The 23,908-nt window shown below is 42.7% G+C and overlaps 1 protein-coding gene across 2 annotated transcripts in view; it reads left to right on the plus strand.

Annotated features, from left to right (window-relative positions):
- The first annotated feature begins 593 nt into the window (after window positions 1-593).
- Window positions 594-23,908, plus strand: part of SGPP2 (sphingosine-1-phosphate phosphatase 2) — a 28,712-nt gene continuing 5,397 nt past the window's right edge. Inside the window, exons 1-4 of one of the 2 annotated variants that reach the window (XM_081861622.1) lie at window positions 594-915; window positions 8,300-8,458; window positions 22,298-22,477; window positions 23,535-23,624. In XM_081861622.1, the coding sequence (XP_081717748.1) occupies window positions 703-915; window positions 8,300-8,458; window positions 22,298-22,477; window positions 23,535-23,624 (642 nt within the window). In that variant the 5' untranslated portion in view covers window positions 594-702. The remainder of the gene's footprint in view (window positions 916-8,299; window positions 8,459-22,297; window positions 22,478-23,534; window positions 23,625-23,908) is intronic. The other variant, XM_081861621.1, reaches the window with a different exon arrangement.

Raw genomic sequence — 23,908 nt, forward strand, 5'->3', positions numbered from 1 at the left:
GGGCACAAGAGCTGAGGTACATCTCTGTCCCTGTAACAGCCTTGAAGGCACGTTCAGCTAAGAATCAGTGCCTTGTCCAAGTTCCTTCAAGGAGCTTCCTGGCGGAGTGGCGATTTGAACCTGGGTCTCAGCCCAACATCTAACCACCACCAGAGCAGATGCTCTATATAGCCAGAAGAAAGATCATTTGCAGTATTTCCCAAGGAAGATAGGGTAGGCAGGCAGGTGTGGAGTTGGCTGGGTTTGGATAGCTCAGTTGGTTAGACCATGGTGCTGATAACGCCAAGGTTGCAGGTTCGATCCCTGTATGGACCAGCTGCATATTCCTGCATTGCAGGGGGTTGAACTAGATGATCCTCAGGGTCCCTTCCAACTCTACAGTTCTATGGTTCTATGGTTTCAGCTCCACATAGGTTCCTGCAGCAATCTTGCGCTCCTGTCCGACTGAGAGATCACCCTGTCACCTCTCCCGCCTTCGTCATGCAAGGCGGGGCGGGGCGGGGCGGGGCGGGGCAAGGACGGTCGTGGGCAGCGGCCAGGGGTGGGCGGGGCCTCGCCGCCTGCACCTGTCCGCGGGGCGCCCGGAGCCCCGCCCTTTCTCCTTGGCTCCTCCGCAACGCGGTGGCCGGCCGGCCGGGCTGGGCTGTGTTTGCGCGCCGCGCCTGGGCGGGGGAAGCGAGTCCCCAGCTGCCGGGAAGGAGGATGGCCTGCCTGCTGGACTCGCAGCCCGTGGCCCGCTTCCAGCGCTGCTGCGGGCTCTTCCCGGCCTCCGAGGGAGGGGCGGAGCAGGCCGGCAAGGTGGGGAACGGCAGCCCCCTCCACCTGCCCGCGAGGGACGTTGCCAATGGGCGCAGCAGTCCGGCCAAGCAGCGCGCCCACCCTCCGGCCCCCGGTGCCGCCAGCAACGGCTGGAAGGTAAGAAAGTTACAAAGGGAGAGGAAGGGGTTAATTGAAACAGCGGCGGGGAGGGGGAGAGGAAAAGGTACCGGGGCTCAAGTTGTAGCCTCTGACCCAGAAGCGCGTCCTAGAGACAGATAAGGAGCTTGGCACGTTGGACGGAGGAAATGGCACCTCCTTGAATGCAGGTGAGTTGCGAGAGCGCGCGGAATGCTTGCTATCCCGAGGAAATGGACTCGTCTCAGTCTTGCGCAGGTTTCCCCTGTCCGGGTCTCTCGCCCCACGATCTTGCTCCTTTCCCCCCTCTTTTTCTCGTGGAGGCAGATGGATTTCCTGTTGTTCAAGTGAGGAAGGTTAAAGGAAGGAGGAAGGGAGGGGAAGAGGAAAAAACTGCAGCCCCCGTTCCTTGGCTCAGCAGTAATTGAGTTGCAAGTATAGGACATCAGGGATAGCCGAAGATATTGTGCAGGACGCTTTTCATTTCAAGCCGAGCACTGCAGCCCTCGACCTCGGTTGTGCTGAGCTCGTGTTGACATGGCAGAGCACAGATATGGAAGGCAGACTCTGCAATATCACGGAACGACATTGTTGCAGAAGAATTTGGCAGTGTTATACCTACCTGACTTAACATCTAGCAAATTTCCTAGGCTGCTTTATTTTTCAGGTTAATTTTAAATGAAAGCAAATTGGGTGTTTATAGGATAACCGCCCCCCCAAGGACTAGTGGGTGATGAGATACTTGCTTCAGAATTTGTGAATGAGTTGACACTTACCAAAGAGTTGCTGATGTGCATTCATTTAAAATAAAGTACGAAATCATGGTCTAGTGTGACAGAATTGAACTTGACCTTAGATAGGTAGGGTGATGTCATTTTCAGTGAGAAACTAGGTGAAGAATTGGACTCCGCCCTTCAATAAAACTGAAAACGTGAACATTGTATTCCTTCCTGCCCCCAGAACTGATTAACTTCTATGATGTCAGAAGAAAATTATAATAAACCTCAGATATTGTGACATCATAAACCTATTGGCTTGGATCAAAAGATGTTAACTTAAAAGGAATTCCTCCAATTTAGCCCTTACCCCCAGATTGTTTAAAGGTTCTGTTGATCCCAAAGCAATAGTTTTGGGGGGGATCACAGGAGGTTATAGGGAAGAGTAAAGAATGGGAAACTTTCCTATTGTACAGTTCCTTAAGTAACCTTTGTATCCTAGCCATTGATTCCTTTGTACCACCAGACTAGAATGATTCTGTACTAACACAAGCAGGAACTTGATAAAGTAATGTTGGCTTACTCTTTGAAACTGTAACGCTTCCCTTGAGCATGGCAAGGCTGTTTAAGTGTTAAGAGATCTTCCCCCCTCACAATACTATGTCATAGAATTCCATGGAGACCATTGTGCACAAACAGAAACAATACTACTCTGTGATAATAGCTATTATGATGTGCCCAAACTGAACTCTGTTGAAAAGAGACACAAACTAATTAATTCTGATTGTGTGGGCACTGACGCACCAAGATTCAAGTGTGCTACCTGCATAGCACTGCTAAAGAGGGTGTATGTGTGACTTTTATGAAATACTTCACTATTCAGGTGGACTTTGTAGATGAACTAGCAATATCTGACCACTTCAATTTGTTTATCCTCTTGTCTCAAAAGGCTGGAGGTCTCTGAGCAAGGGATCTATCACGTAAATGTTCCAAAAGTCTCTTCCCTTTGTATTCTGTCCTCCCATGCTCAATTTATTATCTTATTTGTTTCCAGCTTATTGCTTCTGCACTTTACAGTGCAGTCCTACATACATGTTTCCTTGGAATCAAGTCCTATTATGATCCAAGCACTTATTCCCAGAAAAGTGCTTCTAGGGCTGCAGCTTTAATTTTTCTTTCTTGTGCTATTGTTGTTCCTTCTTAGGAACACAGGAACTTGTCTCATGCCAAGTGCAGCTCTTCAGTGTCCTAGCGGGCAACATTCTGAGCCCTATCTAGCGATTATTATTATTATTATTATTATTATTATTGTTATTTTATAATAAACGAACTACTCAACCAACTACTTTCCTCCTGAACTGAGTTCATTTTCCTCCCTCCCCCCCCCCTTCTTTTGTTCCATAGCTTTCCCATTTTTTCCTTTCAGATCCTCTCCAATCCAAGCAAGCCGGTCTTTATTCTGATGTGAAAAACCCTTGCGTCAATAGTTATAGTCGCAACTGTCATGCTATTTCTCTTTGTATACCTTTTGAATGTAAGAAGTAATGTAATCTAGTTGCACTGTAATGCTTTACTTATCTGATGTTTGAAGAAGATTAATCTGTCTCCGTGCCCGCTGCTGAATTAGCTTTAATGAATGACTCCAATGGTCATCTCCTAGCAAAATGCCAACCTATGGTATTTTCCTATTTCACACATAATGGCAAACTATGATTTGCCACAAAAAACTAACTATGGAAGAGCACAACAGGGACAGGGAAAGCACAGTAGTAACAGCAACTCAGCTGTTATTGGAAGTGACTTGTTTGTTTAAATGTATATTCACTCTGAGGGAGGAAATATGAGTTTTCAAGTTAGGCTTTGATGAGATTCTTGCATAATATTTATCCCCCTGTGCCTAGATTGGAATTTTCTTGATATGTTTAACGAATGATTTTGGCTATATGACCTACAGCCAGGTTTCCCTGCCTCTGGCTATTTTTTGGACTACAGTTCCCATCTTCCCTGACCACTGTTCCTGCTAGCTGAGGACAATGGGAGCTGTAGCCCCAAAACAGCTGGAGACCCAAATTTGGGAAACCCTTGTCTACAGCCAGGATGGGGACTCTATGGCCCTTCAGATGGCAGTGGTCTGCAACTCTCATCCTTGACCATGTCAGACACTGGGAGGGTTAAAGGTTCTTCATTCACGCTCTAGTGGGATAAATGAGCTTCTTCATATTCAGAATAATGGGAACAATTAAAAAAAAAAAAACTTCTTTCCACCTTAAAGATCTCCAGTGCCTTGCTCTTTCCTACCATTCCACTTACTCTGTCCTTCACATGTGCTTTTTAAATATATAACACACATACTATATGCTGGTGTGCAGATTTTGTTTCTCCCCCACCCGTTCTCCAAGATGCTTTTCCTCCCTCCTTCCCTCAATCAACACATTAGCTTAGATCTATGCAGAGCAGCTCCAAAGAGCAAATTTCTAACACAGGTATGGAGAACCTTTGGCCCTCCAGGTGTTGTTGAGCTGCATCTCCCATCAGCCCCAGCAAGCATGGCCAGTGGCCAGGGATGATGGTAACTGTACATCTGGAGGGCCAACGGTTCACCATGAAAAAGATGGGGAGTCACTTAATTTCTCTTTTAGGAAAGCCAGGCACTCACATCTGAATGCTGCGGTTCATGGAGAAAGTTTGGGCCCTGTCAAAAGGAGGTGGGGAATAATTCTACCCTTCCTTCCTCTGGTGTGGCAAGCAGCTGATTGGAAGAATCCAATTCTGTTTATTCTCCATGCCTGGTTCATTTCTGGTGCTGTGCTTTGGGTTTGGACAATTGACTTCAGGAATGATGATTCAACTCTCTCCCTTTTGAGGTTATAATTAGATAGATACAATTATGGATAGACGCATGAAAGTGATGGTGTCTGCCACTGTTGCATCTAGTTTGGCCCCCATAAAGGTAGTTCTCCACTTAAAATCTAGCAAGATCTTGTATAGGGTCTGCTTATGTTATGTGAAACTGATGTTGCCTTGTAGGTGTCTTAAGACCCTAGCTGCCACTTTTACATGATTTCAAAATCATTAAATCTGCAAGGTATGCTAAAATCCTACTTGCCTTCAGCTCTGCACCATTTGGTAACTGCACAGCAGAGCTAATATATTTCAAATCCTGGAGGCCATAATATCTGAAAGACTCTTAATTTTGGATTGCATTACCTTCTGCATTTTACAGAGCAATATTAATTTGGCACACAAATTATAGTTAATTAAAAAAATAAGCCTGACTAAGTAGAGTCAGGATTGGCTATTGTGCATTGTGTGGGTCTGATTACGAGTAACACTCAAATTCTAATCCCAAATCTGAAAACACCTATTTACTTGCCTTCGGCAACTCATTTTTCTACATAAAGTAGGCGTGATGGCTACATTAGAGTAGTGGAGCTTAATTTATTAATGTTGTACAACCCTTTGAAGATACAAAGCTCTAAATGAATGCTGAGGATCAGTATTGTCGAATCATGTTCCTCAGTTGGGTATTAAACTATAGAAACTCAATACAATATTGCAATTCTTGTGCTGGTGAAAGGTAAGGAGGAGGAGCAGGTTTGAAGTTTTATGGCAGTATGTTTATTGCTGAAAGCAGAAGAGGTAGGGGTATTTGTGTAGAAATGCATGTGTTCATGAAGAAAAAATCTGGTTTACAACCACACGTTATAATCTTCTGCTTTAGATGAAGGCTGAGCCAGATCTGATAAACTGATGCAGCAGAATTTTGTGGCACGCAGACTTTCCTAAATGGAAGGCATTTTTGAATGCTCCGTGGTGACAAATAGTCCATGTGCATTGAAAACTAGCATGTCTTTTGAAAATTATTCTTGAAATTACTGTCCCTCCCACGTCTGGAGCTGAGCTCAACTGAATGCTGTTTGTAACTAGATCATGTGTTTAATACTTCATAAGGGAAATTTAATAATTTAAGACACTTGCATCCTTCAGTAAAGTATAACCATTGTTAGATTGCGATGGGAGTCTCACAAAGAATTTAGATTTAAACATCCACATAGCATCTCTGGAAAAATATAGGGATGGTGAGTTTAGACGTGTCTGCTGCCTAGAACCTGAACAGAGCCTTGAATGCACACATTTTTCATTCTTGTGGGAGACTTGTGCCATTGAGAGTGCCTACAGTCCTGTTTTCACATCACTTTTCAAGGGAACGGGTTGTGAAATATACCAGGGAACGGTCCCATCTACACTGCCACAGCCTCTTAGGAAGAAGGACAATCGATTCACAATTGTTGTAATATCCAGTGACAGCTGGAGGTAAGCTTGCAAGTTGCAGGTATCTAGATGCAGCCCTGGGTACAGTGTGTGGCTCTTTGCCCATCAGAGATTTAAGCTTCTCTCAAAGTCCTGTTGTAGCTGGTCCAGGATAATGTTACAGGATAACTGATGTGCATCACAATAGGAGAGCATTCCCTACATGCTTCTTGGAGTAAGAAAACAGAAAGGCTTAATCGCTGCCAATGATGGCAAGGTACTTATATCTGGAGGCTATTCACAGAAGTCATTAAAAACTTGTTGCCAACACAGCTGCCCTGCTCTTTAGCTGTTTTCCCTTCACCTTTATCTTAACCACACACAACTCCTCTTGTCCCTAGGTTCTGTGGGATTTCCCCACAGCCTATTGTTTTTCATCACTCTCCTTTTTTGCACCGCTTCTCATCCTCCCATTTTTTCCATCTGTCCTTTCATCATGTCATACTTCTGTATCCAGGTCCTCTCTGACCATTGTTGAGCTTCCTGCCCAATGTTCTTTGTAAACTGCTTAGAGGTGTTTTATGCCAGTAAGTGGTGTGCATTTTTTTAAAATGCTTTTTTAAAAATGCACACATTGTTTTTATTTATTGTGTGTTCATCCTGCCCTTTCTGCAAGCAACCTGCAAAATTCAGAGTAGTGCAAATTTGGAAAGATGACTGCGCTTTGGTTCATGCATTGCTTGCAAACATTTCCCACATTTTGCCCTCAAAATGTTCTTACCCTGGTAGGTAGAGATGAGGGAGAAATTCACTTTGCTTTTAAAGGCAAACCAACCCAATTTTCACCAACAATACATGAACCAACTGTTTGCAAGCAATGCATGAACCAAAGCGCAGTCATCTTTCAAAATTTGCACTACTCTGAATTTTGCAGTGCAGTGTTCCCATCAAGCAGTGTGTTCAAAAATACATATTCCACACTAAAGTGTGCATGAAATGAAAACAACATTCAAAAATGCATTGTATTGGGGGAAATTGCCTTGCAAAAATGTGCATTTTAGGCTAAACTGCTTTAAAAAATGTTTATTTTGAGAAATTCACACTTAAATGCTGATGAATTTTCAAGAAGGCTTAAAAAAATCACAAACTGATGTGAAAATGTAAATAACTGAACTTAAGAATGGAAAACAGAGAAACTAAGAGAGATCAAAATTGTCCGTTTCACCTATTCCTAGTGGTAGACTTTGTTGAGAAAAGAATGCATTAAAGTCATGCACTGAGCTTTGTGGCTGAATGAGATTTGAACAGCCACCATACCAGACTGGCTGGCAGTTTGCTGCTCCCAGGGCCAGAATTCCATCTAATCCGTTTTCCAGTTTTCAAAAGTGCCTGGCCATGTGCCCTGCAAAACTTGCAAGTAATGCTAGTTTTTGTACTGGCAACTTTGCCCCTCTTTAGAGTGCTTTGGGGAGGCAAGGATGTCAGTGAGCAAATGCTCAGTCTGCTGTCTCAGTCACTGAGAGTAAGATGTCTGCATCTGCCTTTGCAACTATCCATGCCACCTTAGAAAGGTGTCCCTCGTCCTTTGAGAGCAGTTGGCTGTTTGGGAAGGCATATGCCTAAGTGGAGATTTTCCTTTTGTTTTCTAACCAACAGCTTCCCCCCGCCCCGCCCCCCAATACGAGAAGCAAAGGAAAACTTCAAGGAAATTCTGTATCCTGTCCTCTGCCCCCACTGCCTGCACACATCAACACTCACATAAGAACTTCCTTGATTTGTGGGTGTTAATGGTATTCTCAGACTAGAAAAACGCTTTTCTGTTGAGAAGATAAATACTGGTTGCATGTGTTTTGTCCAGGGAAGAAGATTTTCATTGTGTGCCATTCACTGCGATATAGTAACATTTAGATAATATTGCAAACAAAATGAAATGAAGACTGAGGTTTTAAATAATCAGCCCTATAGGTTTTTGTTCTGATCACAGGGACAGATTGAATTATGGTGTCTAGGTTCTCCTCTTGTTATGTATTCAGAACAATACCTTATCATCATGGTATCTTGTACAACATGGATTTGATTCATTATTTGCTTATTATTTAGTTGGTTTTAGCTTAGGAGCAAATAAAAAGCAGGCTGTTGCTTCTTGAGCTACGTTAGGCTTTTAAATTTTTTGGTGCATTACCAGCTTTGATTGTTTTACATGATGTAATAGATTAATGTGGGTTAAAAGACACTTTTAACAAATTAAATTTTAAAAAAAAGGCCAGTTAGGCAGGAAATGCATTGCACCCATGTGTTAAAACATGAGGACCCAAATGTCACATGCAAAGAGAACATTTGAATAACAAATTAGTTTCTGGAGGGCTGTTAGAGTGGTGAAGTAACATTGGTTTCTCTTCAGCAAAACGTATTAACCTTTACAAAACAATTTTTCTTAGGACTGTTCACAAGAATACGTTGTAAAGAATTATTTCTACTACTACCTGTTCAGGATTTCCGCTGCAATGGGTCAAGAGGTTTTCTACATCACATTCCTCCCATTCAGTTACTGGAGCATTAACCCCTATGTTGCCAGAAGGCTAATACTTATGTGGTCTGTAAGTATTGCTCAGATTATTACTATATATGTGCAAGTTGTTGTAACATTATCAGCTGTTTTTTCTCTAGCTTTCTGGTTGCCAATCAAGCTGTATAACTTTTGACATTTCTAGCAACGAAAGATCTGGGGACACCCTAAAGACTAACAGATTTAAAGCTTTCTTGGACTAGACTCTACTTCATCTTGCATCTAAAGGGAATGGATTCTAGTCAATGAAAATGCCTCAAACCATAATAAAACTGGTTGGTCTTTAAGATACCACAATACCTGTTTTGGTTTTGACTGCAACGTAATAGCATGTCCACCACTCTGTAAACAGAAAGGATGAAAGTGTGCCTCCTGAAAAGGTAACATTAAAAAGTGGTACTTATTATATAGGTTGAGCTTGATTAATATGAAATTTTAATTTTTGTATTAAATTCATTTTTTAAAAAGTTTCGCCTGAAGTTCAAAGTTCTTGTCCCCAGTTTGGAATGTACAAGTGCCACACTTTACACAACTGGTATTGCATCCAGTTGGTGGTTGATTCCTAGCATGTGTTCATACTGTTTTGGGATACACCAGGATAAAAATTTAGCAAACATAACTGCCTGCTCTTGCAGTATTTGAAAATCTGTGTGTGTGTGTGTGTGTGTGTGTGTGTGTGTGTGTTTGGGGGGGGGGTTGTACAGTTGTGGCAGAAATCCTTAAGTTCAACATTGTTTGGTATCAAGAAGTGCAAAATTAGGGACGGGGGTGGTGCTGTGGGTTGCCGATCAGAAGGTCGACGGTTCGAATCCCCGCAACAGGGTGAGCTCCCGTTGTTCGGTCCCAGCTCCTGCCAACCTAGCAGTTCGAAAGCACGTCAAAATGCAAGTAGATAAATAGGTACCGCTCCGGTGGGAAGGTAAACGGTGTTTCCGTGCCCTGCTCTGGTTCGCCAGAAGTGGCTTAGTCATGCTGGCCACATGACCCGGAAGCTGTACACTGGCTACCTCGGCCAATAAAGCGAGATGAGCACCGCAACCCCAGAGTCGGTCACGACTGGACCTAATGGTCAGGGGTCCCCTTTACCTTTACCTTTAGTGCAAAATTAGTCAGTGGCACTTATTTCACTGATTTTTTAATCAGCTCTATATGACAGGCCATTCCATAGTTTTAATAAATTGCTTTGAAGCCGTAAAAAAGAAACATGGCACCAACCAATCCAAAGCTTTCAACCCCAACCCAAAGATTCCATTGTGAAGTTGATGCAAGAATCTGTACAGGCATTCTTGCGCCAGCACTGAATAGCCTTTTGAGAAAAGGTAGAGCTTACCTTCATTGATATTCACCCCACGACAGTGTGTGTCCAATGTCTCTGCAGGAGATGGTTGGTTGGTGAGCGCTGCTGAAGGCGACAGCCCTAGCCACCAACTGAACTTTGCACACACACCTGATAGACACCTGGGCAGATAAATTGTGTGCATTGGCAGCCTCTTTTGTGCTGTGTTGAAGCCAGGAGGGAATACTTGGCAAGGATTCCTGTTTCTGTGCCCAGACCTCCCTCAGTGAATCGGGGCAATAAAACACTCAGTTACAGAACTCCCGAGCCATTTTATTGCTTCAGTTTTCACATGGGTTAATGCTTGTTGCAAATTTATACATCTCTGAAATGCTCTCCACACTCCGTGTTCTAAAGACAAATAAACAAACCCACCTTACCATGTAAAAATGGAGATCATATGATCCTCCCATGCAGCTGTACCCACGTCAGTGACAGACAGTGTAAACTGGCCTTCATATGCTGTAGCTGAACTGAACCTGGCAAACCTTGCTTTTTAAGTTGAAGTATTCACGTCAGTTGGTTGCACTGGCTCTCCCTCATCAATGATTTTAGACTTGCTAGCTTTTCAGGAGTTTTAGGTCCAGGCTTTCTGGAGGACTGTATTCACCCATACACACCTGCCTGGGCTCTGAGATCTTTGGGTGAGGCCCTTCTCTCAGTCCCACCACCTTCATAGGCGAGCTTGGTGGGGATGCAGGAAAGGGCCTTCTCAGTGGCTGCTCCTAGGCTTTGGTATTCTCTCCCTAAAGAAACTAGACTGGCTCCCTCCTTGTTGTCCTTCCGCTGGCAAGCAAAGACAATTTTATTCCAAAAGGCCTTTGGAAACTGATTTTTAAGAAAGAAAGAAAGAAAGAAAGAAAGAAAGAAAGAAAGAAAGAAAGAAAGGAAGGAAGGAAGGAAGGAAGGAAGGAAGGAAGGAAGGAAGGAAGGAAATAGCTTTGCTGTTTTTGGTATCTATATTTTAAAAGGTTTAAGTTCTGTTAGATTTTAATTACTTTTCAGCTATTATCTTTTATACGTTTTTAGCCTTTTGTATTTTATCTGTGTTGTTTCAATTTGTGTAAGCCGCCTTAAGTCTTGCTCGGGGGGGGAGATGGGATATCAATAAATGTTATTGTCATTGATGTTATCAGAACTGGACACTGAACAGTTTGGGATAACAGACCGAAAGCAGACAGTGAGCTTCGCCCCACACTCTGTATTCATTCTCCAAAATCCACATTCATGCCCCTATTTTGAAGCTGCTTAATAATATAATTCTTGACATAAACTTAAAACTTTTTGCAGCTGTGTGTAGTAGTGACCTCTGCTGGAGCCTGCTGGGTGTTACTAAGAAAGACCAAACTGATGCATGGAGTCTGTTCTCCCTCTCCCTTGTAGTTCAGGTGCTTTTTGGAAAATCTCAAACAGAAAAGATGAGGTGGAGAGACCAATACGTTCCATTTTTTTTTTTAATTTTTTGAGTAAGATGCATTACTTTAGGCAATATCTCTGGGTCCAAAGGAGAGTGTCTCCCTGCTAGAAATAGACATCGTTTTCATTCTCTGCATTCTGGAGATAATATATAGATACCTTCAATAGTTTTCCCCAAGGCTGGGTGCATTAGAATGGTCATTCTTTGGTTAACTCACAGGCAAGCCAGTTGCTTAATTTGCATGATAAAAAGCATGTAGAGTTGTGGCTCAGTGGTAGAGAATCTCCTTTGCATTCAGAAAGTTCCAGGTTCAATTCCCTGCATCTCCACATGGCATTGGGAGAGAATCCAGCGTGAAACCCTGGAGATCTGCTGCCAGGCTGTGTGGACAATACCAAGCTAGGAGAATTGATGGTCTAACTTGGTTTATGGCAGCTTTCTAGGTTTCTAATTTTGGGGGGTGGCATTTTTAGGCTTGTTAGTATATCACAGCGTTTAAGTACTGGGAATGATGCAGTAGCCACTTCTATCTGAAAACTATATTTCTGCTAGAATTAACACACACACAAAGTGAATTTATAAGTAACTTGTGTTTAACAATGTTCCACGCTGCCTGGTATTGGGAGATGTTGCTGCTGCTGCACTCCTGCATGCTCCTCAGATAATGCCATTTGACATTCCAGAGCAAAAACTATGAAGTCTGCCACTTGGGGAGACAAACCTAAAAAGTATTTTGGTATGTACCTGCTTTCTCACACCAGCCCTGACATCCTCTGCTTCAGGAATGTCTTGAAAACCTCAATTTCATAAGGACATGAGAAGAGCCTGATAGATCAGGCCAACAGCCCAACTAGTCAGGATCCTGAACTCACGGTAGCCAACCAGATGCCTGTGGGAATCATGCAAGCAGGATGTGAGCCCCAGATCCCTCTCCCCTCCTGCAGTTTCTAGCAAAAAGGAATTCAGAAGCATTACTGCCTCCCATGGCTAAGAGTCATTGACAGCCTTCTCCTCCATGAATTTATTTACTCCCCCTTTAAAGCTTTCCAAGCTGGTGGCCATTGCGGCTTCCTTCCTGTGGGAGTGAGTTCCATTGTTTGCGAAGAAGTACCGTATTTTTTGCTCTATAAGACTCACTTTTTCCCTCCTAAAAAGTAAGGGGAAATGTGTGTGCGTCTTATGGAGCGAATGCAGGCTGCACAGCTATCACAGAAGGCAGAACAGCAAGAGGGATTGCTGCTTTCACGGCACTGAGATTCAGATTTTTTTTCTTCTTGTTTTCCTCCTCCAAAAACTAGGCACGTCTTGTGGTCTGGTGCATCTTATAGAGCGAAAAATACGGTACTTCCTTTTATCTGTCTTAAATCTCCCAACATTCACAAGTTCCAGTGTTATGGGAGGGGGGAGACATTTCTCTGTGAACTTCCTCTATGCCGTGCATCATTTTATCAACTCCTATTGTGTCGCCACTCACCTTGTCTCTAAACTGAGAAGTCCCAAATGCTGCAAGCTTTCCTCATAGGGAAGTTGCTTCATCAGCTTTCATCAGCTTCTTCCAATGTTAACTTGGACGTTATATATTGCCTCATTCTTCACATGACAGGAATGGTTTCAGCAGGTTTTTTAACGGAAGCTGAGGTTCTGAGCAAGTAACCTAAAAGGAATGAATTGCCATGCAGTTTTCCAGTTACATTGTTGATCTTATTTGACTGCATTGACTTGGCTAGAAGATGCAAAGCAGTCTTTATTTGTACTAAATTAAGACTAGTCTAGAAATATGTAGGCTTTAGAGATTTGCAGCAGCACACACCCCTCCAATGCCTTAACAGGCATGTATCTAAGTTTTAGCAGTTCTTTAGCAATTTGCAAATTGGGTGAAAATAAGAGCGCTTTGCTCCAATCTCCTTGATTTGTTTTATTGGAGGCAAGAAATCTGGTTTTGAGGGATCTGTAGTTGGGGAGGAAACTGAATGACAAACTGATAAACTCTGAAAAGCAGATGGTGTAATATATATGAATAACACATTAGTATGTGTCCCAAAGTTAGTTTACTGGAACACTCATGGATCAAGGAAGTTGGTTTTCCCATTGCCAGGTTGCACAAGGAAATACAAAGAACAAAACTCCTATTCAAAACAGGCTTTTAAAGTATGTGGGAGAAGGATTTTCCACCTGCTTAATCTCAGTGGTACTCAGGTACACCTTGTAAGCAGATTGTTAAGCTATTTGACTATAATGGTTCTGCATATTGTTCAGAACCTGCGGGGACAGGAATTGCTCCATAGCAGGAATAAACCTCCAGTTCTCGATCTTTGGCTTTCGGAGTTCTGCCCAGGCTTCACCCTTCTCCACAACATGCCCAGTCCTCACACACTGAGGGCTTTTACCTGACTGGACTAAGAAGTTTGTGGGAGGTGGTCTAGAAACCACACTGACCTTTGTGTATGAAAAGTTCCTCAGGAGGGAGTGTGGCCCTGAGGCTGGCAAAAATTCCACACGCCTCCCTGCTTTATAGATTTACAAATGCACACCGGCATGTGCTGCCAGCTCAGGGACACAAGCAGCATATATATGTATTGCATATATATTGAAAGGCTGAGCAGTGTGGACTTTGGCAGGGGAGTGTCTCATGTAAACTGATAGATTGCAGAAAAACAAGATGCCTGGCAGTAACTGGTGGAGAAATATTAGTGGTTGGACGATTTATTCCACCCTACCCCACCCCAGAAGACCAAGAGTGTCTCTACAAAGTGTGTACTGAGGTTTTTTCCAGCATTTTCATGATTGATCTCATTTTTGCTGTTCAGAGCATCTGTTCTGACCCCTCAAAGATTTCATCAACAATGAATGTGCCTCATTGTATTCAATCATTAGATTTTAAAAGTGCGTGCCCTGCTTTTTGATGTAAAATACAACCATTGCAACTGTGTCAAGAGTAATTTTGACACAAATTTTAAAATGAGGCTTGTCTCAAAAGTACTATTTTACAATTTTACAACATGCAGAGAATAATATGCATAAACAAATCAGAGAGAGGAGCTGAGGGAAGTATTTGGAGGCTAGGAGAGGGAAGGGGGAAATGTAATTGGTTACATTTGATTCATAATTTGATTTGTTAAATTTGTTTAATAAAAAATACTTTTAAAAAGTACTTAAAAGCCAGAGGCAGCAATGGAACTAAGCATTCTTTTTTAAAAGCAGGATACAGAATTAGAACAAATGTTTATGAAATAAAAGACTCTAGCACGCAGGATTGTTGAAATATGTGTGTGTGTGTCCCCATATTGAAAGCCTTGTTCATAGGACTCCTTCAAAATAAGAATTAGAGCTCGAGGACCATGGAATCCAAGCTGATTGGGTGCTGGCCACTAAATTCATTTCTACAAAATCCCCATTGGGAGTTAAATTACAACTGAACATCATCTATCCGTACAAATACAAAAACCACTGCATTAGTGATCCTTCCCATTGATCTGTGCTGGCATCAAGCTCTTCAGGTGGGCATGCTCTGTGGTTTTTTAAATAACTCTACTAATCATGAGGTCAGATGATAAGTTTCCAGAAGAAGTCTCTCAAAATTTCAAAAGTGCTTTCTAATAGAAAAGCATTTCACAAACTTGAGAGCATCAATACATTGTTTCCCCAAGGAAGAAAAGAACCAGCAGTTTGCTAATAACTGTGGGTTCTCAAATAATCCTGTGCATTAGGTCCCCTAATTACAACTGTGTCTTCCAATTTTGTATCATACTTGGAATATTTAATTCCATTTGGCTCTGGTGTGTGTCACTTCTTGGGGGTTTTAGAGGAAACCTGACATCATGCGGTCAGTGTAATTGCACGCAGCCACAAGAGGAATTCCCACAGCCTCCAATCGCTAGTCAACAAATGCACCCTGCCTCAAAGCCTAGACAGTTAATGCAGAGAAGGGTACAGCATTTCTGGAGAAAGGATCCCAGTGCCACGTGGCTGCTGGAGAAGGGATGAAGGTCCAAAATATTATTAGATAGAGCCGGGGCAGCTAACACCTGGCCCAAGGTCCAAAATATTATTGGATAGAGCACGGGCAGCTAACACCTGGCCCAGGAACCCAACTCAACCCTCAAGCAAAATTTTCCAGCACCCCAAGATCCCACCAGTTTTGGTGGTGGTGATGAAAAACAAAACAAAAATAATAAAGACACAATGTTGTGGTGGGGCAAAAAGTTTGAACTTTTCTGAGCTTGAATAAAGATGCAAATTGCACCTTTCTGGGCCACCAGGTAGGTCATTTGAGAAAATAAGAGTTGGTGACTGGCTCTCCTTGACTGATCTACTTATGCCCCTGTGTGTACACATGTGCAAGAGTGTGGTGTGGCCACAGCTACTTGTGGCATGCAGTTTCCCAGAGGGTTGACCAAGGGGAAATATGGTCCTTGAGACAGAGGCAAAGAATTGGGAAAGGAAAGGTGCCACTAAAAGAGTAGAGTGTGGCACCACAAGAATTGCGCTATCCATGGCGTGAACAAGGCAGTGAACATGTGGTGATTGAAAAGTGCTGGAAAATCTATCGGGAGAAGACCATGAATAGGAAAGGCATCTTTCAAGTTGATGTGCCACTTTTCTGCCATCGTTGGTAGAATCAAGGCAGCTTAATAGAAGGTCATAAACACAATGGAATAACAACTCCTGCAACGTGATATAATATAATTAATGGCAATGCCATCAGGAGAACAAGCCATTCTTGCAGCAATAGGAAAAGCAGAAGATCTGCTCTACCTTTCCACCCATCCAAACATTTACACAAGAATGAAGCAACATCTGGAAAAAGGGGTGCATCTTGGAGTATTTTACATTTATTTTCGAGACTTCGTTAAACGAATCCCGGTGATTCAGCAGCACTCTAATTAGCCATCTTGGAGAGCACATAAACATCTAAATGCAGCTGTCTTCTGTTACAGTAAATGTTTCTCTCTCTAAAATTAGGCCCACTTCCAAGTGGAAAAAGCCTTTGTGTTGAAGGTTGCATTTGAACGCCGACTAATTGGTTAAGAGCCTATAATTCGGTAGGCAAGGAAGTAGGTCGGGTGTGTGCTTCCACTGCTTGGATTTGAAATCTGAGACCAAGTAATTCCTTGTATGGATTAGAAATTTAAGTATATAGGAGTTGTGAGAGAACATGAAACCCAAGGTGCAAGCAGCGTTTATATCTAAAGTAACACAAAAGTGAGGAGGAGGCAGCAAGAAATCCCTCTCACTCCAAACCCAAAATAATTAAAATAAGTGAACAGGGAAGTTCTGCCACATGTCTAACTTGACATGCTCTTTTACTTTTTTACTGGTACTCTAAATTATGGACTATATACCAGATTTGTTTCTAATCTTGGGCTAGCAAAATGGTCCAATCACATTTAGGCTATCTTCATATATATTTCAGAAGTTCAGGAGCTTTCCTCTCTATTTCTGCTGAAAGAGGAGAGAAATGTGTTGCCTTTTGTATTCCCATACTTCCCCCCCCCCCTTTGTTTACTGTAGCGCCTCTTTCTCCTTCTGTTTCCTAGATCTATACTTTGACCACACCACTTTGTACCTTCCCCCTCCTCTAAGCTTCCAGTCTCTTCCATACGTACAACATTTCCTGTTTTTAGATCTTGGGCTGTAGCTTTCCTTGGAAATGAAGGAGTTAAATCTGAGCTCTAAGAGGAAGCAAAGCATTGCGAGGTGTTTCTGTGCTTTACTTCAGTTTTCTAAATGCTGTGCAGAAAATTCGTCATGCTTTCCCCCCTCAGTTTTTGTGAGTCACACAATTTTAATCCCCATGCATTGCTTTGAAATTGTCAGCCCTGCTATCTTGCACTATCCATTATGTTTCCATTTTGCTGCTGCGGTAATGGGACCAAGAGCTCTAAATTCACTCTCTTCCAGTGCAAAAAAAGAAGCATGAAAAGCATACTACAGTAGTTGCTGTTTAAAAATTCCCCCTGTAGTTGGTCTGTATGGGTCAAGATCTGTAATGAAATAATGATAATGATAATGATAATGATAATGATAATGATAATGATAATAATAATATTTATTTATACATACATACATACATACATAAATACATACATACATACATACCCCGCCCATCTGACTGGGTTTCCCCAGCCACTCTGGGCGGCTCCCAACCAAATGTTAAAAACACAATACAACATTAAACATTAAAAACTTCCCTAAACAGGGCTGCCTTCAGATGTCTTTTAAAAGTCAGATGGTTGTTTATTTCCTTGACTTCTGATGGGAGGGCATTCCACAGGGAAGGCGCCACCACCGAGAAGGCCCTGCCTGGTTCCCTGTAACCTCACTTTTCACAGTGAGGGAACCACCAGAAGGCCCTCAGCGCTGGAACTCAGTGTCTGGGCTGAACGATGGGGGTGGAGACGCTCCTTCAGGTATAGTGGACTGAGGCTGTTTAGAGCCTTAAAGGTCAGCACCGACACTTTGAATTGTGCTCAGAAACATACTGGGAGCCAATGCAGGTCTCTCAGGACCAGTGTTATATGGTCTCGGTGGCCACTCCCAGGCACCAGTCTAGCTGCCGGACATTCCTTAAAAAAACCCAAAAACCTTTGACAGAAAGTCTTTAAAAAGAAGAAAAGAGAGACCTGGAACACTAGCTGTAAATAAAAATTGCTTTGAGAGAGAACATAAGACTCTTCATATTTGCAAAATCGCTATCACCTCCATCATGGGATCATGGATAATTCTGTCCCAAGAAAACATTCTATAGTGAGAAGACAGGGGGTAGGAAACCTCAGACCTGGGGGCCAAAGGTGACTCTCCAGGCCTCTTTACCTGACCCGTAAGATGTTCCCCAGGCCACACACTTTCCAAAGACACACTCCCCTCACTAGCCCTACTTTCCACTCCCCTTGTGAGTTTTTTGTTGGCTGGGATGCGTCCTCGAACTCGCAAAATGATTGCCTGAGCACACGTTTTGTTTGTGTGTGTGAAGAAGCCAGCCTACAGTCCAAAGGCAAAATTCACATTTTGCTGCTCTGCCCTCTTTTGCCTTTGGCACCATCCCCACCACCAGCACGTGGTCCGCAGAAGCTTACCCCCCCCCCCAAAGAAATCAGGTCCCACTAGCCAGAAAAGGATTCCCCGGCCCTGCTAATATGGTTTTCAGGTTTTGACTTGTAGAGTGATTTAATGAGCAACAGTTGGATTAAAAGGTTAAAAACAAACCTGTCTGGCACCAGCATCTAATTTTGCATGACCATCCCCAGGGATGGGCCTTCATGTGCAAACTGGCATACAATTCCTGCCCAGGATTCTTTCCTTGTATGGAAGTTTCACACTCTTTCAGGACACACAGTAAGTGCATCAATAGTAGGTTGTGGTTCCACAAACCATTCATTGCTCATGCTTTCAGTTACAGTGGTACCTCGGGTTACATCTGCTTCAGGTTACAGACTCCGCTAATGCAGAAATAGTACCTCGGGTTAAGAACTTTGCTTCAGGATGAGAACAGAAATCGTGCTCTGGCAGCGTGGCGGCAGCAGGAGGCCCCATTAGCTAAAGTGGTGCTTCAGGTTAAGAACAGTTTCAGGTTAAGAACAGACCTCTGGATCAAATTAAGTACTTAACCTGAGGTACCACTGTATTACTATTAATTCAATTTATATCCCACACTTCCTCCTGTCAGAGCCCACAGCAGCAAACATAGAAATAATTGTGATATTAAATGGATATTATCTTATCTTGAATAAAGCCTTATTAGTAATTCTACTTCTCTCACACACCAAGGGGGAAAAACTGCCCTCAAGAGTGGCATTTCAGGTCTACTTTGTCATGAGCCAGAGTCACTTGGCCATAGTTTTCTTCCATTCCATTTCACTGCTTTTTGAGTGCATGAATATTTGTCCCCAAAATTGAGCTTACTAGCAAAAGTAAAGCATTTAAAGAAAGAAAGAATGTATTATAGAAGCTACTCAAATGGATCCTTAAAACAGTCTTCACAGATGCTAGGAATCATCAAATGCCTGAGTAAACAGAACAGCTTTTTAATCCCCCCCCCCCCCGCTTCCTGCAAATCAATAATCAGGAAGACAGACAGACAAGCCTTATCAGGGAGGGCATTCCACAAACAGGTAACTGCCATTGAAATGGCCCTGTCATGCCATGGTCAACATCACCTGCACAGCCCAGTTGTGTGATGTGAGTGCATCTTAAAGCTATCCTACAAATTAGTGGCCTTAAAAAAAGCAAAGACTAAAGCCATTGGTTTTCCCAGTAGTGATGTATGGAAGTGAGAGCTGGACCATAAAGAAGGCTGATCGCCGAAGAATTGATGCTTTTGAATTATGGTGCTGGAGGAGACTCTTCAGAGTCCCATGGACTGCAAGAAGATCAAACCGATCCATTCTTAAGGAAATCAGCCCTGAGTGCTCACTGGAAGGACAGATCCTGAAGTTGAGGCTCCAATACTTTGGTCACTTCATGAGAAGAGAAGACTCCCTGGAAAAGACCCTGGTGTTGGGAAAGATGGAGGGCACAAGGAGAAGGGGATGACAGAGGACGAGATGGTTGGACAGTGATCTTGAAGCTACTAATATGAGTTTGACCAGGAGGCAATGGAAGACAGGAGTGCCTGGCGTGCTCTGGTCCATGGGGTCACGAAGAGTCGGACATGACTAAACAACCACAACAAAGCCAATGGCAGCTAAAAGATGTTGCCGCTAACTAAACTTGTGAGATCAGCTTTTGAATTCTCAGCCATCCAACAAAATACAAGAAGTGATTCACTTTGATATCATCGCTGGCTACGTTGTACGTGACAGCAGTAGTGAGCCAGAGTACTGTTCACTTTTTCAGTGTTTTGAATCCCAGTGTCTTGTCTTCAACCATTCTGCAGTTGTGGTTCTGAACCAGAAGAGTTGCTTCTTGTTCAGCAAAACACATTTGTAAAAGTGAGGACGAAATGATGACAGAAGAGCATTCACACAAAAAGCTAAAATTCCCCCCAAATGTGCTGATGTGACTTGATGAGAAAAGACCTAGTTAGCCTTTTGCTATGATCTTGACCTCGTGACCCAGTTGAAAAAGTCACTACAGGCAATGTCCGTTACTAAATGTGTCCCATGGTCATCAAAGGAATTGTAACACTTCAGAAATGAGTGATTCATGCAGGAATTGAAGGCAAAAGCTGCAGTTCATGGGCCTTCAGTCTTGATTTTGGGATGGGGTTGGGGTGTTCTTCAATAGTTCTGTGACCTTCACTGCCGCATGTGTGGGAGCATTCTGGGAAAGTGCCTTGTATGTGACAGCCAAATATTGACTTGTTAGCACCACGTCTCTATTCTTTAAGACCTTCACAGACATATTTAATCAAGATTTAATCAACTTAAAAGGAGCTGCTTAAAGGCAGTATAATATATTTGGGGTTTTAGCTCATCAAGGAGGATTGTGAATTAAGCACCAAAAGAGGCCAGGAGGAGTCTTGGAAGTAAAAGCAGGAAAATTATATGAAACTTATTCTGGAGGGGGATATCTGAGAATGTATAGGGAGTCCCAAGGAGAGAGAGATTTCATACGGTGCTTGGTAGGGAAGAAGCAGGGAGATAGAAAACATAAATCCCATGGATAGCAAACTACTTAGAACCTCTATGCCAGGCATAATTTTATCAACTTCTATTGTGTCACCACTCACCTTGTCTCTAAACTGAGAAGTCCCAAATGCTGCAAGCTTTCCTCATAGAGAAGTTGCTTCATCAGCTTTCATCAGCTTCTTCCAATGTTAACTTGGACGTTATATATTGCCTCATTCTTCACATGACAGGAATGGTTTTAGCAGGTTCTGAGCAAGTAACCTAAATGGAATGAATTGCCATGCAGTTTTCCAGTTACATTATTGATCTTATTTGACTCCAGTGATTTGGCTAGAAGATGCAAAGCAGTCTTTATGTGTACTAAATTAAGACTGGTGTAGAAATACGTAGGCTTTAGAGTTTTGCAGCAGCACACACCCCTCCAATGCCTTAGCAGCCATGTATCTAAGTTTTAGCAGCTCTTTAGCAATTTGCAAATTGGGTGAAAATAAGAGCGCTTTGCTCCAATCTCCTTGATTTATTTTATTGGAGATAAGAAGTATGGTTTTGAGGGATCTGTAGTTGGGGAGGAAACTGAATGACAAAGTGATCAACTCTGAAAAGCAAGTGGTGTAAAACATATATATATATTGCACTAGTATGTGTCCCAAAGTTTGCTGGAACTCTCATGGATCAAGGAAGTTGGTTTTCCCATTGCCAGGTTGCACGAGGAAATACAGAGAACACAACTCCTATTCAAAACAGGCTTTTTAAAGTATGTGGGAGAAGGATTTTCCTCTTGCAGTGAGATGTGCTAGCACAAATTGTTATTTTTTCAGGTCTTTAATAATCCAGCTCTTCATGGCTTGCCATATCTTTACCCAAGGCATATCTTTGCACAAGAAACTAAGTTCGTAAAAAGTGGAGCACTTTTCCCCCCTTTTTAAGATGAAATTTGCTGTTTTGATTTTGATGGTCCCTGTTGTGATGTTTAGCATTTTTAACCTGCTTCTTTCTATGCACTCCAGTAATATTTCCTGTTGTTATTTCGTTCACATCAGTATAAGCTACAGAAAGCCAGAGGTAAATTATGCAACTATGCTGGTGTAACTTACCTCTTTTCCAAACTCTAAACAGGAGCAGGGGCTCAGCCAACCCAAGCCTAGCAGAGGGGAAATAATCCCTTAAAACAGAGTTTGACGTACACAACTTTTTGGCCAGTATAACTTTCTCTGGGTTACTTAGTCACATGACTTTCCCCCTCCAATGTCTTGCCCCCACCATTCCCCTGGAACATCCCTTTGTGGGGACTTAATTCAGTGTCGGCTTTGCTAGCTGAGCCCCAGTTGAACTGGGATCAAGGAGCTATGCTGGCATACATCTGGCTGAGCTGGAGATATGCCTATATGCTGGTCTCAAAAGTACCATGCCAAGATGACAGGAGTGAATTGCTGTAACTGAATATGTGTCTGAGACTTGAGAGGTTGGGGGGGGGGCTACTTGGGTGAAAGGTGGGGTATTAAATGAAATGAAATAAGCACATCTCCGTTATCTGTGTGCTGTCTCCAGGTGGTTATGTACATTGGCCAAGTCTCAAAGGACCTGCTCAAGTGGCCCCGCCCTTGTTCTCCACCTGTTGTCAAGCTAGAAAAAAGGACCACTGCAGAGTATGGCATGCCATCCACACATGCAATGGCAGCAACCGCCATTTCTTTTACATTTGTGGTTACAACTGTGAACAAGTACAAGGTAGGCATGCAGTGTGGTGTACTGGATAAGGCAGAGCTTTCCAAACTTTTCGTGTTGGTGACACACTCTTTAGGCATGCATCATTTCATGGCACAGTAATTCAGTTTTACTAGCAAACTGGGGGTTAAACTAACCCCTTTCCAGCCCCAGAAAGTGTAGCCTCTCCAAAAACTGTGGCTTAAATCTAAGAAGTGTAGGTTTGGTGTGTCCCCTTTCTCTCCCTCCCACGACGTCTCAGGCAAACTTGCCCCACTGATCTTGCCACACAGGGGCAGCTCTAGCTAAATCCAGCATGATCTAAGAGCCTTTCACCACTTACTCTGCAGCCAGACCCCACATTCTACACGTTCATCTGTATAATGGCATCATGACCATTACCTTATAGTTTCTGTTATGTGCCTTTTCCAGTGATCTGAATCTCTCCAAGGTGAGCTTTTCACTCAGATCATTCCTAAGGATTTATAGCCAATTTATTTGTTTGTGCTGATGTGAAGTTAGAATATTCTGTTCCATTTGGCTCCTGTCTTCTATTCTGTTACATAACCATACAGTTTGGAGACCTTATTTAGGAGCCCTTCACAATTGAATTTTGTATTCTCGACTGACTTTGCCATCTGCAAATGTGGCTACATCCACTGCTTGATTCCATATATTTATGAACAGGTCTAACGGCACAGGTCCAAATACGGCGGTGAGGTCCTCCTCACTATCTGTTGTCTTCTTCATCCAGTGTTGGTCTAAATAGAGCGCAGCTTTTGCATTTTCCATTCCTAGGGCTCAGTACCACCTGTGGAGGTTGAAATCTTTATCCTTTTCCAACAATTGTAGGTGATGAATTTATTATAAGGACATTACAAATCATCACTGCTAGATATTTCAGTCCAGGTTGTTTGGAAACGTTACTTGAATTCATCAAACTTCTGATATTCCAGAATGCAGTTGGTTCTGAATTAGAATGGCCTGACCATTGATAAAAGTCTGATGGTGCCTTATTTGATTCTTTGTGATATATGCAACTGCTATTAATGTTTCTTTCACTCCCCTTTTATATTTACAGTACCCACTTGAACTAGGACTGCTGGGAGCCTTCTTATTTTCAACTCTGGTATGCCTCAGCAGAATTTACACTGGAATGCACACAGTTTTGGTAAGGTCTCTCCTTAGTTTATTGCCCATATATTAGGGATTTATATCCTGAAGCATGAACATAAACCAGTACACGTTAAAAGCAAATGACACAGAAAAACTGCCTAAATCCTAGTTAAGCCCTCTTAATAGCACATAAACTTACAGCTCAACCTATTCTGCATCCATTTTCTCTCTTTTCGACCTATCTTTTCCATGCAAAGCTCATGTATGTAACATATAATAAACAAGTAAGGCTGTTGTCATGTTGCAGTTCTCTTGGTGGCTGACAGGTGGCTGCTGAAA

The sequence above is a fragment of the Podarcis erhardii genome (assembly GCF_964252035.2).
Source record: "Podarcis erhardii genome assembly, chromosome: 5".
NCBI lineage: Eukaryota > Metazoa > Chordata > Lepidosauria > Squamata > Lacertidae > Podarcis > Podarcis erhardii.